General features: G+C 48.6%; 1 protein-coding gene across 1 annotated transcript in view; it reads left to right on the top strand.

Annotated features, from left to right (window-relative positions):
- COL17A1 (collagen type XVII alpha 1 chain) overlaps positions 1–19,608 on the top strand; it is a 57,279-nt gene extending 37,671 nt beyond the window's left edge. The window contains exons 24-57 of the mRNA XM_075424239.1: positions 73–135; positions 763–798; positions 946–999; positions 1,391–1,426; positions 1,626–1,661; positions 2,422–2,484; positions 2,839–2,874; positions 3,249–3,320; positions 3,685–3,711; positions 4,408–4,443; positions 4,983–5,018; positions 5,250–5,330; positions 6,337–6,372; positions 7,065–7,145; positions 8,375–8,428; positions 8,547–8,588; positions 9,393–9,449; positions 9,608–9,667; positions 10,185–10,211; positions 10,299–10,340; positions 10,506–10,571; positions 10,947–10,994; positions 12,045–12,158; positions 12,434–12,571; positions 13,170–13,253; positions 14,248–14,376; positions 15,535–15,624; positions 16,175–16,288; positions 16,540–16,692; positions 17,499–17,912; positions 18,094–18,234; positions 18,839–18,901; positions 19,129–19,200; positions 19,407–19,608. Coding sequence (XP_075280354.1) covers positions 73–135; positions 763–798; positions 946–999; positions 1,391–1,426; positions 1,626–1,661; positions 2,422–2,484; positions 2,839–2,874; positions 3,249–3,320; positions 3,685–3,711; positions 4,408–4,443; positions 4,983–5,018; positions 5,250–5,330; positions 6,337–6,372; positions 7,065–7,145; positions 8,375–8,428; positions 8,547–8,588; positions 9,393–9,449; positions 9,608–9,667; positions 10,185–10,211; positions 10,299–10,340; positions 10,506–10,571; positions 10,947–10,994; positions 12,045–12,158; positions 12,434–12,571; positions 13,170–13,253; positions 14,248–14,376; positions 15,535–15,624; positions 16,175–16,288; positions 16,540–16,692; positions 17,499–17,912; positions 18,094–18,234; positions 18,839–18,901; positions 19,129–19,200; positions 19,407–19,456 — 2,651 coding nt within the window. The 3' untranslated portion in view covers positions 19,457–19,608. The remainder of the gene's footprint in view (positions 1–72; positions 136–762; positions 799–945; positions 1,000–1,390; positions 1,427–1,625; positions 1,662–2,421; positions 2,485–2,838; positions 2,875–3,248; positions 3,321–3,684; positions 3,712–4,407; positions 4,444–4,982; positions 5,019–5,249; positions 5,331–6,336; positions 6,373–7,064; positions 7,146–8,374; positions 8,429–8,546; positions 8,589–9,392; positions 9,450–9,607; positions 9,668–10,184; positions 10,212–10,298; positions 10,341–10,505; positions 10,572–10,946; positions 10,995–12,044; positions 12,159–12,433; positions 12,572–13,169; positions 13,254–14,247; positions 14,377–15,534; positions 15,625–16,174; positions 16,289–16,539; positions 16,693–17,498; positions 17,913–18,093; positions 18,235–18,838; positions 18,902–19,128; positions 19,201–19,406) is intronic.
- Positions 19,609–20,014: the final 406 nt, after the last annotated feature.

Genomic DNA, 20,014 nt, shown 5'->3' with positions numbered 1-20,014 from the left:
AGGAGATGGGATAATGGAAAAATTGGATCACAATTGTATTCTACAGTATCTATTCATGCTCTTATTTTGCAGGTGCTGTTGGTGAGCCAGGTCCTCCAGGGCCACCTGGTCCCCCAGGTTCTGCTGGCCTGAAAGGTAGATATGAAGATGGACACAGAGAGCCTAGCAGACTAGTTAGGAGTAAATGAGCACTCCAGCCTTCCTGTTTGACTTGTGTTGCACTGCAGTAATCAGAAAAGCAAACTAATGGTCCTCATTTTAGATAAAATTTACTTTGGTAGGGACACCTAGAGCAATAAATTCTTGGAGAATTTTAGTGAGAATGGGGATTGGCAGGGAGGTTTCTCAAAACACCAATCTTTGAGATGTGTGATGTTTCCAGCTGTTTTTTCTCTGCTTTCAGAAATAATAAGGTAAATTGCATATACCTAACAGGCTTCTAACAGAGTTACAGCTCTGCAATCCATTTAACTGTGATAAAAATTGCAGTATAAAAAAATGGGTCCCACCTGAAGCACAGGTCCCAGCATCTCTACCTTACTTTAGGGAAAACCACTTCCTCTATTTTGCAAGAAATAAGTTGTGCAGATTTGTTATTCTGGTTTTGAGGATATCAGTGATGCAAAGTCTTCCAGTGGCTGGGGCAATTCCAATCTGCTAAACACCTGTTGGGTTGTGGATGCTGGTGGGCAAACCAAAAGAGGTTAGTTCATTTTCTAACTGTGGTGTTACTGAAATAAAATCCATGTTCCTTATTCACAGGTCTGATGGGTTCTCCAGGCCCACAAGGTCCTCCAGGTGAGTGCTGCGTTGCGTTCCTTTGCTATGGCATCTAGAAGACCAGAGAAAACAAAAGCGCAGTGACAGCTGCTCATAGTTTTTCTTCTTCATTGATGCATAATGGCGAGTGGGATGAATTAAACCCTCCATCTCATTTTTCTGCAGGTCCTCCTGGCCTACAAGGATTTAGAGGAGAAGCAGGTCTCCCAGGTGCTAAAGGTAAGCGTCTCTTCCCCTTGGCAATTACAGCAGCACTAGCTGATGTGTTTTTCTAGCACTGCTCTGAGTAGTAGACTTGGTCTGAGCTTGTAGCATTTTGATGCTAGGGGCGAAGAAAAGCATAACACTGAGGAAAGGGGAGGAGGAACTAAACTTAATCAGTGATTGCAAGCAAATATTGAGAAATACAAGAGACACAGAGGTAATAGAGCAGTCTAGATGAGGAAACATGGTTGGATGGATGGAGCTATATTGAAGGAAAGGAATTTCCAGTTGGAGATTTTGTGATATCAGAGTATCTGTAGTTCCCCTGTGATTTTTCTTGATGCGTGTAATTCCTTTGCCTTCGGACTTGTTATTACTATTCTTTAATCATTTATATATCTTTCAGGTGAGAAAGGAGCTGCTGGAGCCCCTGGACCCAAAGGTATGTTGATCAATTAGATATCTTTTGTGGATATTTTCTTTGGATTCCTTTAGATGTGTATCCTGTCCATGGGTATTAACCCTATCCTTCTTTGGCTTTTTCTTTTGAGCTTTTGTCAGTAAGCAAACTTTATTTTCTCTGATGGAAACATTTTGCAATGAAACAATCTCACGGAATCCTTCCCTTTTTTCTGCCGCAGGTGATCAGGGTGAGAAGGGTTCTCGTGGAATGACAGGTCAGTGGATTGTTTTCCTGGAGTTACAGCCTATCTAATATACATGTGTATTATCTGAGTTTTCGAATAACAGTATAGCCCAGCCAATCCTAGTTAGCTTTCTGAAAAAGTGTAGTAATGTTATTTGTTGTAGGAGTTTTATTTCCACACCCAAGTTTTAAACAAATAGATCCCATTCTTGAGTGCAGTAATCTTTCAGTACCTGAACGGGGCCTGTAGGAAAGATGGGGAAAATATTTTCAGCAGGGCTTGTTGCGATAGGACAAGGAGCAATGGCTTTAAACTAAGCGAGGGTAGATTTAGACTAGATATAAGGAAGAAATTTTTTACAATAAGGGTGGTGAAACACTGGAACAGATTGCCCAGAGACGTAGTGGAGGCCCCATCCCTGGAAACGTTCAAGGCCAGGTTGGACGGCTCTCTGAGCAACCTGGTCTAGTTGAAGATGTCCCTGCTCACTGCAGGGGGGTTGGGCTAGATGACCTCTAAAGGTCCCTTCCAACCCAAAGCATTCTGTGATTCTGTGATTCTATGATCTTGGTAGCAATCTTTGTGTTTAGCTTTAAGGAAATTCTCCCTCATGTGCCCTGTATTCATGTCACTTGAGCTTTTCTAATGCCCAGAGAAGGTCACAAATCATGAGGCTTGAACATCCTGTCAATGCTGTTTTTCAATTGCAAAGCACCAAATATTGCTGACAGACAGAAATTGTATCTTCACAAAGATTTGTTTGATTCATTTTCATACCATTTCGCTACAGGTGAACAAGGCTCAAGAGGAATGCCTGGTCCTCCAGGAGAGCCAGGGGCTAAAGGACCTGTAGGTGGGTAACAGAAAGCAGCTGTGTCTATATGTGGGGCAATGTCATTTCCACCCAGAGTGTGTTTCTATGAGCACAGAGAAGGAAACAACATGGGAGTGGAATTGTACTGCTTGTGATCCTAGGTATTTTCTCTAGATAGCTAAGATTAGTCTGTATACTCAGAAAAGATGTCTTACAGCTAAGTTTCAAGTGAACTTTTTGTGGATCTTCAGTAACTGCAGCCAAGGTTTCTTTCAGATGCGATATGATGAAAAGCCATTCTCTTGTGTTTAGGGCTGTGCTCTGCTTAGTACGACAGGGCAACTGTGGTACTATTTCAGCGGTCCCTAACAATCTCTTTTTTGTTTTGGACAGGACAAGCTGGCCGTGATGGACAGCCGGGTGAAAAAGGTAAGGGATTCCTTTGAGTTAAAAGTGGAGGTACTTTCTGATTTGAAAGGAGGTTAATATGTAAAAGGGGTGGGAGAAGATGGCAGCAGATTCATATTCTGGGATCTTGCTGTCTCAGAACTGTAGAGTCAACCATGTAAGCATGGAACTGAGATGTATAACAGAGCTGGCTGTAAACTCGTGACAGAGTTCTCACTACGGAACTCTTCTGTCATTGATGTTCACCTACCAGGCACTGATGCTGGAAATAGCCAGTTGGCTGTGAGGATACAACAGGTAGAAAGTGCTGCAGGACAGCTGGTGGCCAAGCTTGAATGGATTGGTAGATTGTAAGTCAGTGACTTCTGGCTTGTTAATGGTGATTATATCCCTAGGTGAACCAGGTCTTATGGGAATGCCAGGGGCCCGAGGCCCTCCAGGACCCTCTGGAGATGCAGGACAGCCAGGTAAAAGTGTACAGACACCAAAAACACTTCTTGCTTAGTCAGGAACACAGATGTCTTCGTCAACAATTCCCAGTCTTAATTTGCAGTTAAGGCTGGCAGAGGATCTCTGTACTGTAAGGTGGTGATGAAAGGAAAACAGAGGGAATCTAGAGCCTTTGTGATCTCAGGATTAGACACACTGCAAACAAGAATATCAGCTGCTATGAGCCAACATTCAGTTTACATACCAGGTGCTAGGCTAATTTACACCACCTGTGGGCTGTGGGCTGTAATTTTCAGTAAATGTAATCTTTTTCTCCCTGTCTATCCTTTCCCCACCTGAAATTTGTTTAGACATCTTAGAATTTTTACCTTTTTCTTCCAGGTCTCACAGGACCCCAAGGACCACCAGGTAGGTTTTTGCACCGCATTCCAATTTGTCAATGACACACTTTGATATGGGCTCAAAAACACCTCGTAATTTTACCTCTGTGCTGCTCGTGGCTTCCAAAGTGATATCCCAAGGTTTCTGCATCTCCCTGGGCTTTTGTGGTTGGTGTGTGATTTCTGAGGAATGCAGGGCCTTGGAGTGTTTGAAAATTTGCCTCTCGCCTGAACATAGTTTGCAACAAAGAACATGTTTCAGTTCTCTGTGCATCACTGAGAACACCTAGTCAGCAGCAGAAACAGAGAGGAGAGGATGTAGCAATAGAGGTGGGAGCAGAGGATGTGTCGTCTCCAAGCATAGGTGGTTTGGGGGGGCAGGTCACCAGTGAATTTATCCAGGAGCCTCAGGACAGGGAGCAGTACCTGGAAGAAGCTACAGGTAAATCTAGGGAGCAGTGCCATCATCAAAGGAGTGGTGGGAGAAGGGAAGCCCTTAACTATGCCCAGGGACACTACCAGCTCAGTCTACAGTCCACTGTGAATTCCTTCACTTGCTATCAGGGACCGGCTTATATACTACTTATAAATGCTGAAAGCCATGGTCTTGAGTAGGGAGTTCCTTCTATTAACCCACAAGTAAAAGTCAGAGGGGTTCCTGGAAAAAATAGAACAAACAATATTTGCACTAACCATTTTAAATTGTTCATCTACCTCATATCAGGACTTCCAGGCAACCCAGGCCGACCAGGGGCTAAAGGTGAGTTTTGTTTCTTCCCTAATACTCACTTTCTCTCTAAGCACTTCATTTTAGGGAGGATTATCTGCTCTGCTGACCGGTCCCTGAATCAACAGTGGCATCTAGTGGCTTTAGGAAGGGAAAGTCTGAGAAACAGACCGTAGCCAGAGCCTCCTTGACCGTACACAAAAGGCAGGGCATCTGCCGAGGCACTCAGTGTGACAGTTCTCCACTGAGAAAACCTTAGCAAACCGCGTTCTGCCCTGGGTGTATGAGTATGATGCTTGGTGACTGCAATGGAAGCTGCGTGCCTGCCTCGGATAAATCAAGGCCTATTGCCTATTCTGGTGGCTGTAGTGCTTGGAAAGCTGATCAGAGGATATCTCTGGATTAGCTAAGCTCTGCTGGTTTCCCCATGACCTTCTAGTGCTGTGACTTATCAGACAAAAGATCAATGACAAAGAGAACAGACATCACATGTTTAAAAAAGACAATGTCATGAGCTAGTGACAAATCTTGCCCAAAAGAGAAATTAATCTTTTTTCTCTTTCTTTTCATAGGAGAACCTGGAGCTCCAGGAAAAGTTATAAGTGCTGGTAGGTAGTGCTTTGAGAGTTCAAACACTTGTGCTTTTGGAGAATTGTCTCTGTTTTTTGTTATGCCTCCTAAATTCATCTAGACTGTGTGTCAAACCTGTACTGGGACTCCCTGTGTTGGAAGAATATATATGCTATAGAAGTGTGATTCCTTAAGGATAGATTTGTTACATGTTCACTGAATGTGTGCATATATGTGTATGTGTGCAAGTGTGTGCGTTTGTGTTTCAGAGGGTTCGTCAACAATTGCTCTGCCAGGCCCACCAGGTCCCCCAGGCCCAGCTGGCCCCACTGGACCCCCAGGTGTTCCAGGTGAGGAACCTGCTTCTCTGCTGTGGTTTGTGCAGGCAGCTTGCATTGCTGTGCATCCAATTCTTAATTTAATGTGTGATGTTTATTGTCTCTGCCAGGCTGCTCTGTCTGGGAGGCAAGACTGCTCAGGCAGTCTAGATACTCATGGTCCTCACCCTTCCCTGCAGAAAGGCCAAGATTTCAGGCTGGCTTATGGAGGCAGCAGCCTCAAGGGAGAAATGGGATATGATCACAGAGGGGCAGGACAGAAGGGAGGGCTGAGAAGATGAAGAAACTGGCAACACTGTTGTTGTGATGAGTATGAAGTACTGATAGGTCAAATCCAGGGAGCAGAATCAAGCTCTTCTGCCTCTCAGGGAAGCAGACTTTTTTCTAAGCCCTTCCTGGCACTGTTACTGAAATTACGAAGTGCTCGTTTTCCAGTCTTAGCTTTGAACTCAAGGCAGCAGAAATCCCACATGACCATCTACAAATTTCTCACACAAACACACACAGACTCTAGCTATGCATGAGCTTGGTCCTCAGACTCCTCTGTCCCAGGTCAGACACCGCCCTCCAGCACACTGGTGTCAGGCAGCAGAGTTCCTGAGCCCTGGTTCTCCGGGCACTTCTGTGCCTCTCCCAGCTGTATAGCTGGAGCTAATCCTGGAGCTGGTTTGGTAGAGCTAACCTCAAATTGCAGCAGGGAATGCAAGAGGAGGGTTAGGCCTATTGCATTTCTATTGTGACCAGTGACATTCTGGCTGTTTCCACAGTCTAAGAGGCACCAAGCACTTTAATTGCCACATGATGGAAAATAAGCCTCTTCTCTGGAGCCTCAAGTAATACACAGGACATTGATGACATTGATGGATTCATACCCCATAGCAATTCCATTTCCTTGTGCAGACAAACACATTATTTGATAGTCTCAGTTCTTATAAAAAACCTATTGATTCTTTCCTGCTACTGTAAAATACAATCAGGAAAATCTAATGCAATTTGGGTTTTTTTCCTTTGAAACCAGGTCCTGTTGGACCAGCTGGTCTCCCTGGACAGCAAGGTACCATTCTCCATCAGCTTTGATTCTGCTTCTTAAGAGAACTGAATTCATTAGTTTTCCTTTGTTTCTAATTCTCTCCACCCTTGGCACAATCTCTCACCCTTTTGTTGGCAGATTTCTTCCTTGTAGTTCATTTTGCTGCATTATTTGGCTTAATTAATCTTGTAAAGAGTTTCTATTCTTTTTTTCTTTCCCAGGGCAAGAAGCGGGGGTGGCAAGAGCCAGTGTGATGTGGATGCTGCAAATGTCTTTATTTCTTATGTTATTTTTTCCAGAGGCTGGTATTTCTAAGGCACTTCTCAAGTGCAGTTGTCTTTCTGTGGTAGGGGATAGGATATAGCTCAGCAGGATACCTCCTGCCATTTTGAGAGGTGGGAGAACACACTAGAGCCAAGCTGGGAATAATGTCACTGTGAAACCACTGCTAATTGGACAGACATCTGTCTAGAAGTGCCTAAACAGAGCTGACTCCTAAGAACCTTTCTTAGCCAGTTTTCTGTGATCCTGTTGGGGCAAATTGTGCAGTGGTTTCCACATCTGAATACAGCGTCCCTCAGAGCCAGGAACTGGGTTCATGCTCCCAGTTCACATAAGCAAAGTCTGAACCTGTTGTCAGGAAGGTGAAGACTGGGTACAAAATGTCACCCTCTCTCAGTTAAATAATTTACTTTCTCTTTTTTTTCCTGACAAAGGTCCACGGGGTGAGAAGGGATCCCCAGGAGAAGCTGTGATAGAAACTATCAAAACAGAAGTCTCATCATTAACATCTCAAAGTAAGTGGGCCTGCCTTTCCACTCCATTGCCTGGAGAGGTGCCAGAGGCCTCACGGCCAGCTCATAGCTGACAGAAGATGCCTCTGCCTCTTTCCCCTCAACGTGACATAGGGCAAATGTGTGTGTGTGTGTATGTTTGGTGGTGGGACAGCAATACCAGCTGTTTCTTCTGCCCTCCTTCTCATCTGTGCATCCCAAAGTGCTTTCAAAAGGTAGGAGATAGGTGGCACCAGGCCCATGTCACAGAGAGGAAACCTAAGGAACGGTGACTAGTGAACAGCCCTCAACAGCAGAAGTGGTGACAGAGCTGTGAGGTTTCAGCCTGGCCTTTTAGCCACTGTGTTTACACAGGGCAGTTCCCTATGTAGTACAAACACAGAGCCATCCATAAGAGGAGAACCAGTCTGAAAAGGCACATTAATCTAAGCAACAGAAATCAAAATCTCTCTGTGAATTAGAGGATAAATTCACAGGGGAGCAAATGCTATTTTAAAATGAAAATAAGTGGAGCAGAACAGAATGGTTTAGCAGTATCCCGAGAAAAGTGTCAGCTTACTCTGTGTGATACAAGATGTGTGGTGCAGTTACAGTCAGTATTGCTAGGATCTGGGGTGTGCAGAAGAGGCAAGGCAGAGAAGGGCATAAAATCATAACTAGTCCTTGCATGATCACCCTTTGAATGCGGTCATTTAGATCCAGACCATGCTTCAGTACTGTCCCATCCCTCATTCAGGAGTCTTGGATCTCAGCATCCCTGAACTTTGAGTTTCTACCTCAGCTTGGAGGTGAGGATACATCTCCAATCAAGATAACACAGTGCAGCTCCTTTTCAAATAATGGCTGTGTAATGTTGTCCTCCCAAAAACTGCCCCTTGTTGAAAGAATTTTTCCTCTTGAAAGTTCTTTCCCTCCTGCTGTAGCCTTTGAGTCCTTTGGTCTTTTCCTCAGCAACCATTACTCTCCACAGAGATCTCTTCCCTGTTTCCTATATGCTGCCAGCCTGCTCAGCACTGTTATTTTGCTGCGTGTCCTAACCTGTGTGCTGGCAGCCAAACACATCCCTTTTCTCCCCTCTCTGTGTCAACTTTGGCTGAGGTCACCCAGGTCCTGCCTTAGTCCACCTTTGACTGTAAGAGCTTTTAACAGCAACGTAATGACAGTGTTTCTGTAGCACCAGTAGCTCCATAGCAACAATTTTCCTTTTTTGTGTGTGTATTTCATTTGCGCAGTGCTGGCAGATTTACAAGGGCGAGCAGGACCACCAGGTCCCCCTGGACCACCAGGTACGTCTAGCAGAGTTCAGTGCATAAGCAGTGGAATGCTAACACACATGACACGTTTCTGGGCTGTGCAGTTTGCTGAATAAGTAATCTGTCATACCCCTGTTTCTGTCTTCATCAGGTGAATCTATACAGGGACCCCCTGGACCTCGTGGCCCCCCAGGTAAGAGCCTGTTTCTCTGAAACAAACCTGGAAAGTGGGAGGTTTTTCCAGTGCCTCTGTCCTGTGCCTTGTGATATCCCAGATGCAATCTTCGACCTGGTGGAAGTTAGTAGGCATGACTTTATTGGAAGCAGAATTTCACATAGTAGGTTCCTATTAACACAGTTTCACTGCAATATAATTTCACAGCAGCAAGACGCTGCCCAAGAGAGGAGGCTTGCTTTGGCAGAGGTTTGCTAGCCAGAACAGTAACTCATCACAGCCATACGTTTTGGGAAGACACCGTTCTCAAGTCCCCAGAGGAAGTAACTGCAATCAATTCTGCCTTTACTTCTTACTTAACTTCCAGGTGGGGCAGATGGAGCGGTTCTTATCATGAGGAACATATCCCCACTCCACTTCCCGTAGCACAGATTTCCCTTTCGCAGCCAGGAGAGGGGAGGTGCAGGAGGACACGAGACAGGAGCATAACCCCATTCCTTGCTCTCTGCTTCGTAGCAAAGGCGAGCAGGTCAGGTGTGTGATGAAATCTACCTTCTCAATGTAGTAAAGGCCAGCTGGGAGAGGCACTCTGTGCCACAAAGAAGGGAGTTTCTCTGTCCTGCGTCTGCTGTGGTGGCAAATGATAATGAAAAATACTAACAGGGGTAGATGTGTGTGGAGAAAACAATGATACTAGCCTACATTTGGAAACATTTAGGTGTGCCCATGGCTGGAGATGTAGCAGCTCTGACACGCATTTATTTACACTGCTGAGGCTTATCATTCCTGAAACCTGTTTGTGTCCCTTTTGCCTAGGAGAAGGATTGCCAGGACCTCCAGGCCCACCAGGGAGACCAGGATCTTCCATGTCCACCTCAGGTAGGTTCTTCCCACTCATTCCCTCACCTGTGCCCTGGGAATGTCCTGACTGTTGGGGTTCCAGAGAGCACATCCTTGGCTAGGACCAGGTGGACCACAGAAAACTTGTGTCATATTGTATTGGATGTCATGAAGAAACCTTTTTGTTTTAATTACAGAATCGTTCTTCACAGGCCCACCAGGTCCACCAGGCCCACCAGGCCCAAAGGGAGACCAAGGTGGGTATAACCTGCTGTCTTACCAAGGTACTAGATGGATCTCAGCACCTCAGACTGTAAAGAAGGAAGGAAGGGCTTAGAAGCAGAAAGTGTCCTGCTTTTCTGTGGCTATAAGAAAGCTAGCGCAGTGGTCACTCATGTCTACTGCCATAAAACAAGTCAGTCTTTGTCAGAGAAATTTATTAGCCTCCAGTACTGGTGTCAAGGCTATCTTGCAAAGCAGATCCCAGCTTTGCAAGCCCATTAGATTCAGGAGTGTTCAAAGCTTCAGAGTTGCCAATAAAGGGTAACAATCTTTTTGCAAAACGCAGTGTGGACTTGGTGAAGTCAGTGCAAGGGGGTCATCCTGTGAAGCGTAGCTCAGCTCTCAGCTGGCTGGAAAACATGGGACCTACTCCCTTTACCCATTTCTGCCGTGCAAATTGAAGGCTGTGATAATATTCTGCAGTGTGGGCTGGGATGTTGCAGATCAGACCAAAGCAAATGCTAACACTGTTCCTCTGCTCCCTGTTCACAGGCGAACGAGGTCCACGAGGATTCACAGGTAAGGAGGCTTCCAGGAGATATCCGTGGGGTGCAACGTAGCTTGCCTGTGTATATGACTGCTCCTCCATTTCTGTGTCCCATGCAGGAGAACCGGGTGAACCTGGCCTTTCAGCATTCTCCTCCCATGGTCAGTCTGTGCCCCCTTTCCTCCTTTGAATTTGTTGTCCCTAGGCTGAAACCAGGGGGCAAAATCCTGCTCTATTGGTTCTAGCTTAGTTTTTTTAGTGGAGCCAGGATTTTGTCCGCATACTTTATTCCTGTGAATCTCTGACTCTCCTTCTGCAATTGGCAGGTGAAAGAGTCACCATACAGGGACCTCCAGGAGTTCCAGGCCCGCCAGGCCCACCTGGACCCAAAGGTGAAGTTAAGAATCTTCTTTCTTTATTTGCTGGTGGCCTCACACAGCCAAGAGTGGTTGACGGTAAAGGGTGGAGCAACTTGGTCCTTTGAGAACAACAGCTGTGCCACCCCTGGCTTTTCAGGCAGAGCAGGACCATGGCAATAGAACTGCTCTGAGCACGGAGCACCTGGGCAGATCAGAGAAGGCTCAGGAAAGCTGCTGTGGCCTCTTCCTTCAGCTCTTCCCCAAGAAGCTGCTAATTCAAGATATTCATTACTAGGGCTGGGTAGTTGCTCCTCTGATGACATGTAGCTCAACTGTTTTACACAACCAAGTATGCAACATGCAGTGACACCCACTACAATTGTCTGTCTCCCTCACTCTGGTTTCCAGGTGATGCAGGTGTCCCAGGCGCTCCTGGCATCCCAGGAGCATCTCGAGGTAAGAGACCACACCATCATTGCTCTGTTATTATCAAGAAATGCTGACATCCAGGTGGAGACTTTGAAAAAGCTCCTTTGAGTTTTACAAGCGTGGGTGCCAACATAATGCTGATGGGATTTGTGTTCAAAACTTCTTTTTTCACAGCCTGCCTTAAATCAGACAATATAAGAATTGCAATTTGCTATTTCCAACTTACTGGGAATCCTTTGAGCCAGAGTTTGTCCTCACGGGACATGAAAGAAAGGGATTCCAGGTTGGCTAACAATGTTCCACAAGGGATTAGGGAAGCTGCCTTCAGCTCTCCTGTGGAAACACTTCTGATCAGAACAGAAGTGCCCTTTGTTCAGTTTTACTTACCCTCAGGTGGATTCATGTGAATTAAGCTGCTTTCATGGTAAATAAGAGCATCTCTGTATGCAGGATATTAATGCAGTTTCACAAAAAGTACATATGGATTAACGTAAATATCCCTCCACGTGAACAAGCCCTCTGCTTCTCCACATCGTGTCCTAGGAATACTACCGCAGGGTGTTGGGAAGACAGACACCTTAAAGAGCATGAGGTGTTGCTCAATGCCATGGTGACAGGAGTCACACAAGGGCCACCCATATCTTGCAACGGAGATCAGTGAGAAGGTTCTTGAGCTGGTGCTGCCCAGGCTGGTTGGGATTTGGTGCAGCAGGGCATTGAGGTTCGCCTAATGAGCTTGAGTGCTTTATGGATCTCTATCTGTATTTCTGCACAGCATTGCACTCTGGTGCACAAACTGACCGCATCTGTCAGTACGAAGCCAGGGAGGTCTCTGGACTCAGCCCTGCAGAGCTGCGTAGGCTGAATTACAAGATGCTGAATTAATTGAAGATGTTATACTACCTAATTGCTGATGCTCAGACTGTGTTTAGAGAAGAAGTGGGACACCCTCCATAGTCCATTCCCAAAGCTCCTTCCAGATCTGTGGGAAGAGCTCAATGCAAGCACGCTTCAGCATCACTTCATCTAATGCAACCAGGCCCAAAACATTCCTTCTCCTTACAATGCTTTCCGTAGGTGGATCCAGACAAATTCAGGGACCCCCGGGACCTCCTGGGCCGCCTGGTCCTCCTGGCCCAGGTGGAAGTTCATCTCAAGAGATTCAGCAGTATGTCGCTGACTACCTGAAAAGTGAGTATAATGCGATTTTGCCGTGGGTCAGCAGATGCATGCCTATGTCTCTTTTGCTCCCTGAGCCCCTTGTCACTCTCCCTTTAGAAGCAGCAGCCCTACTGCTCTGGCCTTGTTTTTGTTGAATACTATGAAGTGCTGTTGCCCACTGTGGCCTCTGCAGAACTGTCCTTCTGTCAGCTTGCTTTTTGCCAGGGGAAGAGGGTCCAGAAACTGTGCATATGGCCATTGTCTTCCCTCTAGTAATGTGGGCATATCTTGAACTTCCTACCTAGGTGACAACGTAAGGCATTATTTGATGGGTGCCCAAGGCCCACCAGGCCCTCCAGGCCCACCTGGAGTCATCACCACTGCAGATGGGTCAAACTTGGATTATGCGGAGCTGGCTACCCGTGTTATGAGCTATATGACAAGTAAGCACCATGTTTGGTAAGCTCTGTACTGAATCATGCTCTCAGCTGAGCTTGTGCAGCACCTAGGAGGTGAGAACTGGAGGAGAAACAACAGTCTTTAAATAGCAGCACCCCAACCCAGTTATTCATCTTCTGCAGTCTTGGCCCAGGACTCCACACAGCTGAGGTGGCCTCTGAGCTTTGTCCCATTTTGATGGTTGGGTTAACTAACAGTTGGTGCTGTTTAAAAAGTCTCACATTAAGCATAGCTGTTAGACCCTGTAATGTCCCCGAGACCCAGACAGAGGTGGCTGTATTTGGTATATGTGGTCTCGGGTATTCTGGGTCTGTCTTGAATGCCTGGGGCCCTCCGGAAGTAGATGAAATTCCGAGAGCTTTTGGAAGCAGCCTGGAAGCTCAGTAAGAGGAGCACAGACCACACTGCTGTGGAGACAGCCAGTCTGTGTGAGACAGCAACTGGTTCATGGCTGGGGGCGTGGGAAGCCCGTTCCACCAGTTAAACCAGATTAACGCAGCTTTGCTTTGTCCCTGCCTGGCCCCTCTTCACCTTCTGTCTCCTGTTAACCCTGCCTGAGGTAAAACCTTTTTATTTTCACAGGCTCTTCAGATCGCTATCAGTCATTTGCCAGTTCGGTATCAACTACATCTGTTTTGTACCAAGAACTTCTGGACATGCTGCAGAGTAAGTGACCCTGAAGGGAAACATGGGGGACAGGGGGAAAGCATCACAGCAGGCTGGTGATCTGCCCTTCCCTTCTGGTCTCCTGCCTCCAACAGAAGTTACCAGCAGCTGCTTCGGAGGGCGAAGGCCTGCTGTAGGTGCTGCTGAGTGACCTGCAATGTCTCCTTCCAAGTCCTTTGGAGACATATTTATGTGTCTTGTACTGGAGAGTTTGCATGCGTTCCAAGAGCTATACTTTCTTACCTGTTTGCTTTTCATACCCACTGTTGGAACTCCGCAGTTTCCCACTCTCTTGCCTCCCTTCCCCTCCTTGGCTCTCTAGGTGGCATCTGCCTATGTCCCTCCTTTTCAGGAATTTCCAACAATTGCCCCCAGTCTCCCACTAAACCTTGGGCTTCTACTTTCCAGCTCCTCCACTCTCTTAGGATTCTTCATTCCTGCTTGGTCCCTCCAGAGCCTTGCTATGTGTTTGTTCTTGAGATGAGGAGGATACCCAGCTCTGTATTCTTTTTGACACACACTGTTGTTGTGGGCTGGCAGATGAATCACTAGGATGTCATTTTGCTGTGCCTGAAGGTATTGATGATGCTGGCCAACACTGAGCTCCTCCTATGTGATGCAGTGGGGAGTCCATCAGATTCCACGTTCCTAACAGACAAATGGCTGCTGAAATGCCACAGAGCTCAGCATGGCCTTTTCCCTTTATTCAAGATGCTGTCCAGGGTGTCCTGAAGAAACAGACCACAAGGACATCCCTTTGGCATTTCATTCTGATCCTCCTCAAACGCTGGGTCATAGAGGTTCCCAGCCCTGTCACAAATATTTGTGACACCATACACTCAGAAAAGGAGCCGAGGGAGGAAAGTAGCCTTGCAGCCATAGGTTTTGATGGTCTCTGTAGTGGTGGGGGCTCAGCTCGCAGGCTGGGAACCCCTCGCACCTGGCATCTTTGCAGCAGCTGGACAGTCTTAATAGATGCATTTTTCATTTCCAGGAGAAGAAATTCGTCAGTATCTGATTGGACCTCAGGGCCCACCAGGACCTCCTGGACCAGGGGGAGATGGCATGTCTCTGTCGCTGGATTATGATGATCTGACCAGACGGTTTATCAGCTACTTGACAAGTAATGGTCTTTATTAGTGTGCGTTTCCCTCTGTTTCTTTGGGAGCTGAGCAGAAAGCTCATGCTGTCAGTGAAAACTCTTCCAGTGTCCACTGTGTGAATCTCTATATACAGAGACCACCTCACAGGATTAGAAGACAACAAAGATACCCTGTAGCTAAGATACTATCCACAGACTCTAGTAATTAATTCTTGCTTTGCTAAAAACTAGCTTAGGAACATCATTTCACCTTACCCATCTTAGAATTCCCATCAACACCTTGAAGTGTCTTTATAACCCTTTTCTTACTGGCTCTGGGGCCAGGATATATCTCTCTGTGGAGGAGATGGTCTATGCCCATGTTCTGTCAAGGCAGCCCATCTCTTAGAAGTTTAGAGTTAGCTGAAATGAGTTCCACCTCTGTCCTGGTTTTGAGACAGCAGAGACAACCTCTCTGCTTCATTTTCCCATCTGTAAAGGGGTGATATGGCATGTAAGAACTGCTGGACAGAAAGGACTCTGGAGCATCTCCAACAGCAGTTCTGAAATGCCTAAGCCTGGCAGCTGCAACTATCTGCTCAAAAGCGAGGCCTGGTCTGTGCCTGCGCTCTCTGAGCTGCCCTTGGAGACCAGATCTCACTAATGGGTTGCTCCAAAGATGGCAGGAATTTCCTCTTTGACTCTGGAAGCAGGAAACTGCTATTTGACAGCAGCACCCCAGCAGCTCAAGCCGTACAGCTGCGTTTTATCAGCAAGGACATTTCATTAAAGCAAATCACAAACGTGCAAAGTTCTGCGCCAGAGCTGCTAACAGACAGGCAGACACAGGGAGAGCAGCACATGCATCAGCCGGTGGGGCACAGCTAAGCAACACGTCCGGGGGTGCCCCCTTGCCCCCATGTCAGGGGTTCGTGACATGTGCAGAGCTTTTGCCAAGAATAGAGGCCTGATGCCTGCCTGTCTGCAGGTGCCCTTGTGTTGGGCTTAATGGGGCACGTTTTAACTCCAGTCCTGAAGAAGAGTTGAGCCCTGCTTCCCAGCATGATCTGCTGATGGGAACACTCCACCCGGCAGCAGTCCCTCCTGCACTGCTTGTGAATAAGCCCTGCAGCCTGTCTGCGAACACCTTAACAGCCTGTTTTAATAATGTGCTGCTCTTGGATCTCTTTGTTTTTGCAGATTCTGGGATGAGCATTGGCCTCCCTGGACCACCTGGGCCTCCAGGGACACCTGGTATATCTTACAGTGACCTGACAGCATACCTGCGAAGTAAGTCGTCTTTACTCCCCTGCCATAGGTCCCTGCACACCCCAGGATCTTTTTTCACAGGCTCACAGAATTTGCCCTTTTGCCCATCACGACAAGTAACTCTCTGTGAGACTCTGATGGTCCTTCTGCTGTAGTTAGCAGCACTGCAGGCCTGCTGGGCTCTGCCAGGATCTGCACAGACCGCGAGGGGCTGCGGACAGGTCACCGTGCTCCTATGGGGAGCAGCAGCAGCGAGGTGCTGTCTTGGGGATGGAGAAGCCCTTTGTCTTCTCCGAACTCTGCAGCATAAAGGAATTTCTTATGCAACTTTTTAAAAGTATTTTTAAAAAATAGGGCAGTCTACCCTCTTTGCAATCTCCTGACTTCCCAGTTTGACATCTACGCACAGGGAAGCGAGGTGCACCAGGAAGGCTGAACCAGAAGGTGCTGGGGAGAGAAAAAACAAAGTGCCTTATATTTGGCTGTAGCAGGCATTACCTGTATTGTCAGGGAAGGTTCATCAGGGTGATGGTGGTGTAGGTGACTGCTTTTCTTCCCTTGTGTCTTACAGACTCTGAATTCAGTGGTCTTGTCGGGCCCCCTGGTCCTGCAGGGCCCCCAGGACCTCCAGGGATCCCTGGATCATCTGGCACCTCTCTGGAGGACGTCTCTGCTTATCTACAAAGTAAAGCACTTCTGTTTCTCACAGCTGGTAGGGAGATGCTGTTTGTAGGTGCTGGGGGGACTGAGACTGAGATTTAGCTTACCAGGGCTGTGACTTCCCATTGAGAACAAGGTCACTGTAAAAAAAAAAAATCTGATCAACTGGAAAGCGATGGAAGTTGGGTTTGGAGCCTTTAAACTTTCAAGTTCCCCAGACATGTGTGATTTCCTTGCCCTCTCACTGTCAGAAAATAATTCCTCCTCTCTCTCAAGGTGTGGGATACTCCTCCCTCTCCGGAATCCAGGGCCCACCTGGCCCTCCTGGCCCTCCAGGACCACCTGGCTTCTCAGGAACCGGCCTCCTGTCCTATGCTGACATCACCCACAGTGACGAGTTCAGGAGCGAGCTGATCCAGTACCTGAAAAGTAAGGGGACACCATCCCTCCTCCCTGCACACGCCGCAAGCCGTGCTTTGCCTTCTGTGGGCTGCTGGCCCTGCCACAGCTGAGGCAGCCCTGTAGGAGCCTTCCCTGAACGGGGGCTGCAGCAACACCTTCTCTCTGCACCAGCCCTACGCAGGACTGCACTGCGCCCCATAGGCTTGTCCCCTCTCAGTCTGACAGCAAGGCAAAAGTCCATGCTGTGAGCTAAAAGGGGCAGGTGCTGGGCAGTTACAGCTGGCCTGTACTGCACAGCAGGTCCCTAGTAAGGTCACCTGCAGGGTTTTGCAGTGGGAAAAGCTTTTTCTTTGTCAAACACCTGCCTACAGAGTAATGGATGATGGAGAGGTTGGAGGGCAGCACTGAGCCAGCTGTGAAGCAGCGTTGGCTGGGCTCTCCTGCTGGGGAGTCATCCAGGGCAGCCTTTCAAAAACATGGGGATGCCCTCGCTTGTGGGAGACTGCTCTCAGAACAGCCACTTTGGCAGAGGTGCTGTTGGCCTGAGAGGAGTGCACCCTTCTGCAAAATCATTGGGCATGGTTCCAAGATTTGGCACTCAAAATTGTGGGAGAGATGAGAAGGAGGAGGGTGTTGTGCCATCTCTAGAGATCAAGGTCAACATATGTGTCTGCTGCCTGAGAAATGGCACTGGATGAGGGTTACTGCGATGATTGGTGGGACAGAATTTCACACTCCAGTCTTCATTCAGGTAGTAGCACAGGACTTCTTCCTAAGCTTGGGGGTCCCAGGTACCCCAGTGTCCCTGAGATCCCCTCTCTTGTGTTTTGCAGGTGATGAAGTTCGAAGCTACATCTCAGGGCCGCCTGGGCCCCCTGGGCCACGGGGACCACCAGGACCCAAAGGAGATAGTGGCTTGGTGGCTGGGTCTATGTCTTCATCATACCAAGGGTTACGGGCTTCTGAGCATGGAGGATCCCTTGGTGCTGAGGGAGCCCACGGGGGGTCACTGGGCACAGGCAGCTCCTATGGCAGCGCCATGAGCAGCGTGTCGTCTTACAGTGCCTCTGTGGGCAGCGATGGCTCTTATGGTGCCGCCATGGGCAGTGATGGGGCTTTCGACGGGCTGCTGACAGAGGAGGAATCACACAGGAGATCAGCAGGTTCAGGCAGATCCTACAGCAGCTCCTTCACTGGTCCCCTGGATTACAACGAGCTGGCACTCCGCGTGTCAGAGAGCCTACAGAGTGAGTGCTTGTCCTGACTGTCCTGTCCCAGCCCACAACTCCTAACCCCCTGTGCCTGGTGTCACGCTGTCCGCTTCCTCTCCGCTCCGGCTGCCTACAGCTCTCCCTTACACCCTCCTGCCTCAGCATCCAGCCGCAGTTTTCCCAGAGCGCCTTTCAAATGACATCTTTAATTCCTCAGGCCGAGGTATTCTCCAGGACCTGATGTCTTACACTGCACAGGGACCTGCAGGTCCCCCAGGCCCTCCCGGTCCTCCTGGCATCAGCAGGGTCTTTGCAGCCTATGGGAATGTCACTGAGGACCTCATGGACTTCTTTAGAAGTAAGTGATGTATTACTTTGGTGTTTCTGGCTCATACATATGAGACCTCTCCAACTGCTTGTAGATCTAGTGAGCTTTTCACCTTTGCATGCTGCAAAAATACAGTCAAGATACAAAGCTGGGGGCTGATTGTCTTTCCATCTCCTTCCTCCCTTGCTGAGAGGTGCAGTCTCATCATTAGGAAGGACATCAGGTTTTCCCACTACTTGTAGGAAACTCACCCCAAACCACGAAGCTCACTGTGCTTTCAGCCCCTGTGGCCGATTTTAACATGGCTGGGCTGGCACGCGTAGGGCGACGTGAGCCAGCTGCTCGCTCTGCTCTCAGGTCCCCTCGCTGAGCGTGGGCCAGCTCCAGCCCTGGTGGCAGCCAGGACGCCCAGCAAGGGTGGCGGAGCAGTGCTGGTGAAATGAGCTCACAGCCCGCCCCTGGGACTCCGCCTGGACTGAAAGTGTGTTTTAAAATCCTGCTCTCAGTCAGTGTGATCCCATCTAACCTAGAGAAATGTCCTGCGGTGCGACTCGCTGCTTCTCTGCGTCAGGACTGAGCCCTTTGCGAGTGGTTTGTCCCGCTCATTCATCCTCTCCTTCGCTTCCCTCCCCAGCACATGGAACCATCCAGGGGCCGCCCGGTGAAAAGGGGGAGAGGGGTTATCCTGGACCCAAAGGTAAGCCTTGCCGGCCCTTCCCTCGCAATCCCTGTAGCGCAGGAAGCAGCACTGCGTCCACAGAGTGTCGGCACGGGGCTGCTCCAGGTCACAGCCTCCCCACAGCGGAGGTGGCACCTTCAGAATCTCAGCCCAAGCATTGTCCTAGCTTGGTCTTCCTTGCTGGACTGTCCCTGTTTGTGGGCCAGTCAGACTCAAGGACAAACTTGGTCTTCTCGTTCCTGCAGGTGACCCCGGACCGATGGGCCCACCAGGACGCCACGGGCAGAGGGGACCAAAAGGAGAGAAAGGAGAGAAAGGTATGACGGTGTCTGCCGTCGCCAGGAGAGTGGGGTTTGCCGGTCAGGGAGTGGAGGATTCCCCAGGCACCAGCCCATCTGTGGTCACCACTGGAAAACCCACGTGGCCCCCCCCGCTTTGTTTTTGTTTGTTTTGGTTCTTTTGTCTTTTTTTTCCTCTACGTGAACTTTGCAAATAACCCTCCTTTTGACTTTCTTGTCCCCAGGTGAACAAGTGTATGTTGGCAGAAGAAAAAGACGGAGTGTTGGGGTTTAAGGAAAGAGCCAGCTCAGCTCTGCACTGGGCAGCGTTCCCAGCAGCCTGTAGAGAATTAGCCTGAATCTTCACTGCCTTAGTGCTGAAACGTCCTTGCTGCTCAGCTAACCACTTAGCCTGCCTAGTTCAGTGCTGCTGCCGAGAGTCGAACGGCTTTTACTGCCCAACGTGGGTATTTGCTCCTGTTGCTGATGTTTGGCTTTGCTCCCCAAAGTTCCCAGGGCTCCCCGTCTCAGCCAGTCCAAGCTGCTTCTGTTACTCCCAGCTGTGTAACCACCTGTTTTTTTAACAACTAGTCAGCAAAAAGAGAAAGAAACCCATCCCTCCTCCTCCTTTTTTCAGAGCTCAGCTTCAGCCCACAGGACAAAAGGCTCTGGAAGAAACCCTAGGACTGAGCTTGCTTGCCGCGCTGGGATTTCCCCTCCGCAGGCTCTGCTGTGCTGACCGGGAGCGGGAGGACGCGCTGGGGCAGGTGCTGGCAGCCGCCAGTGGGGCTGTGGCTCTGGGGCGCTGGGAAGGGGCCCGCAGCACTGAGGTGACCCAAGCAGCGACCCACAC

The sequence above is a fragment of the Opisthocomus hoazin genome, chromosome 6 (genome assembly GCF_030867145.1).
Source record: "Opisthocomus hoazin isolate bOpiHoa1 chromosome 6, bOpiHoa1.hap1, whole genome shotgun sequence".
Classification (NCBI taxonomy): Eukaryota; Metazoa; Chordata; class Aves; order Opisthocomiformes; family Opisthocomidae; genus Opisthocomus; species Opisthocomus hoazin.
Note: the sequence above shows the minus strand (reverse complement) of the source record. Positions and strands in the feature narration are given on the sequence as shown.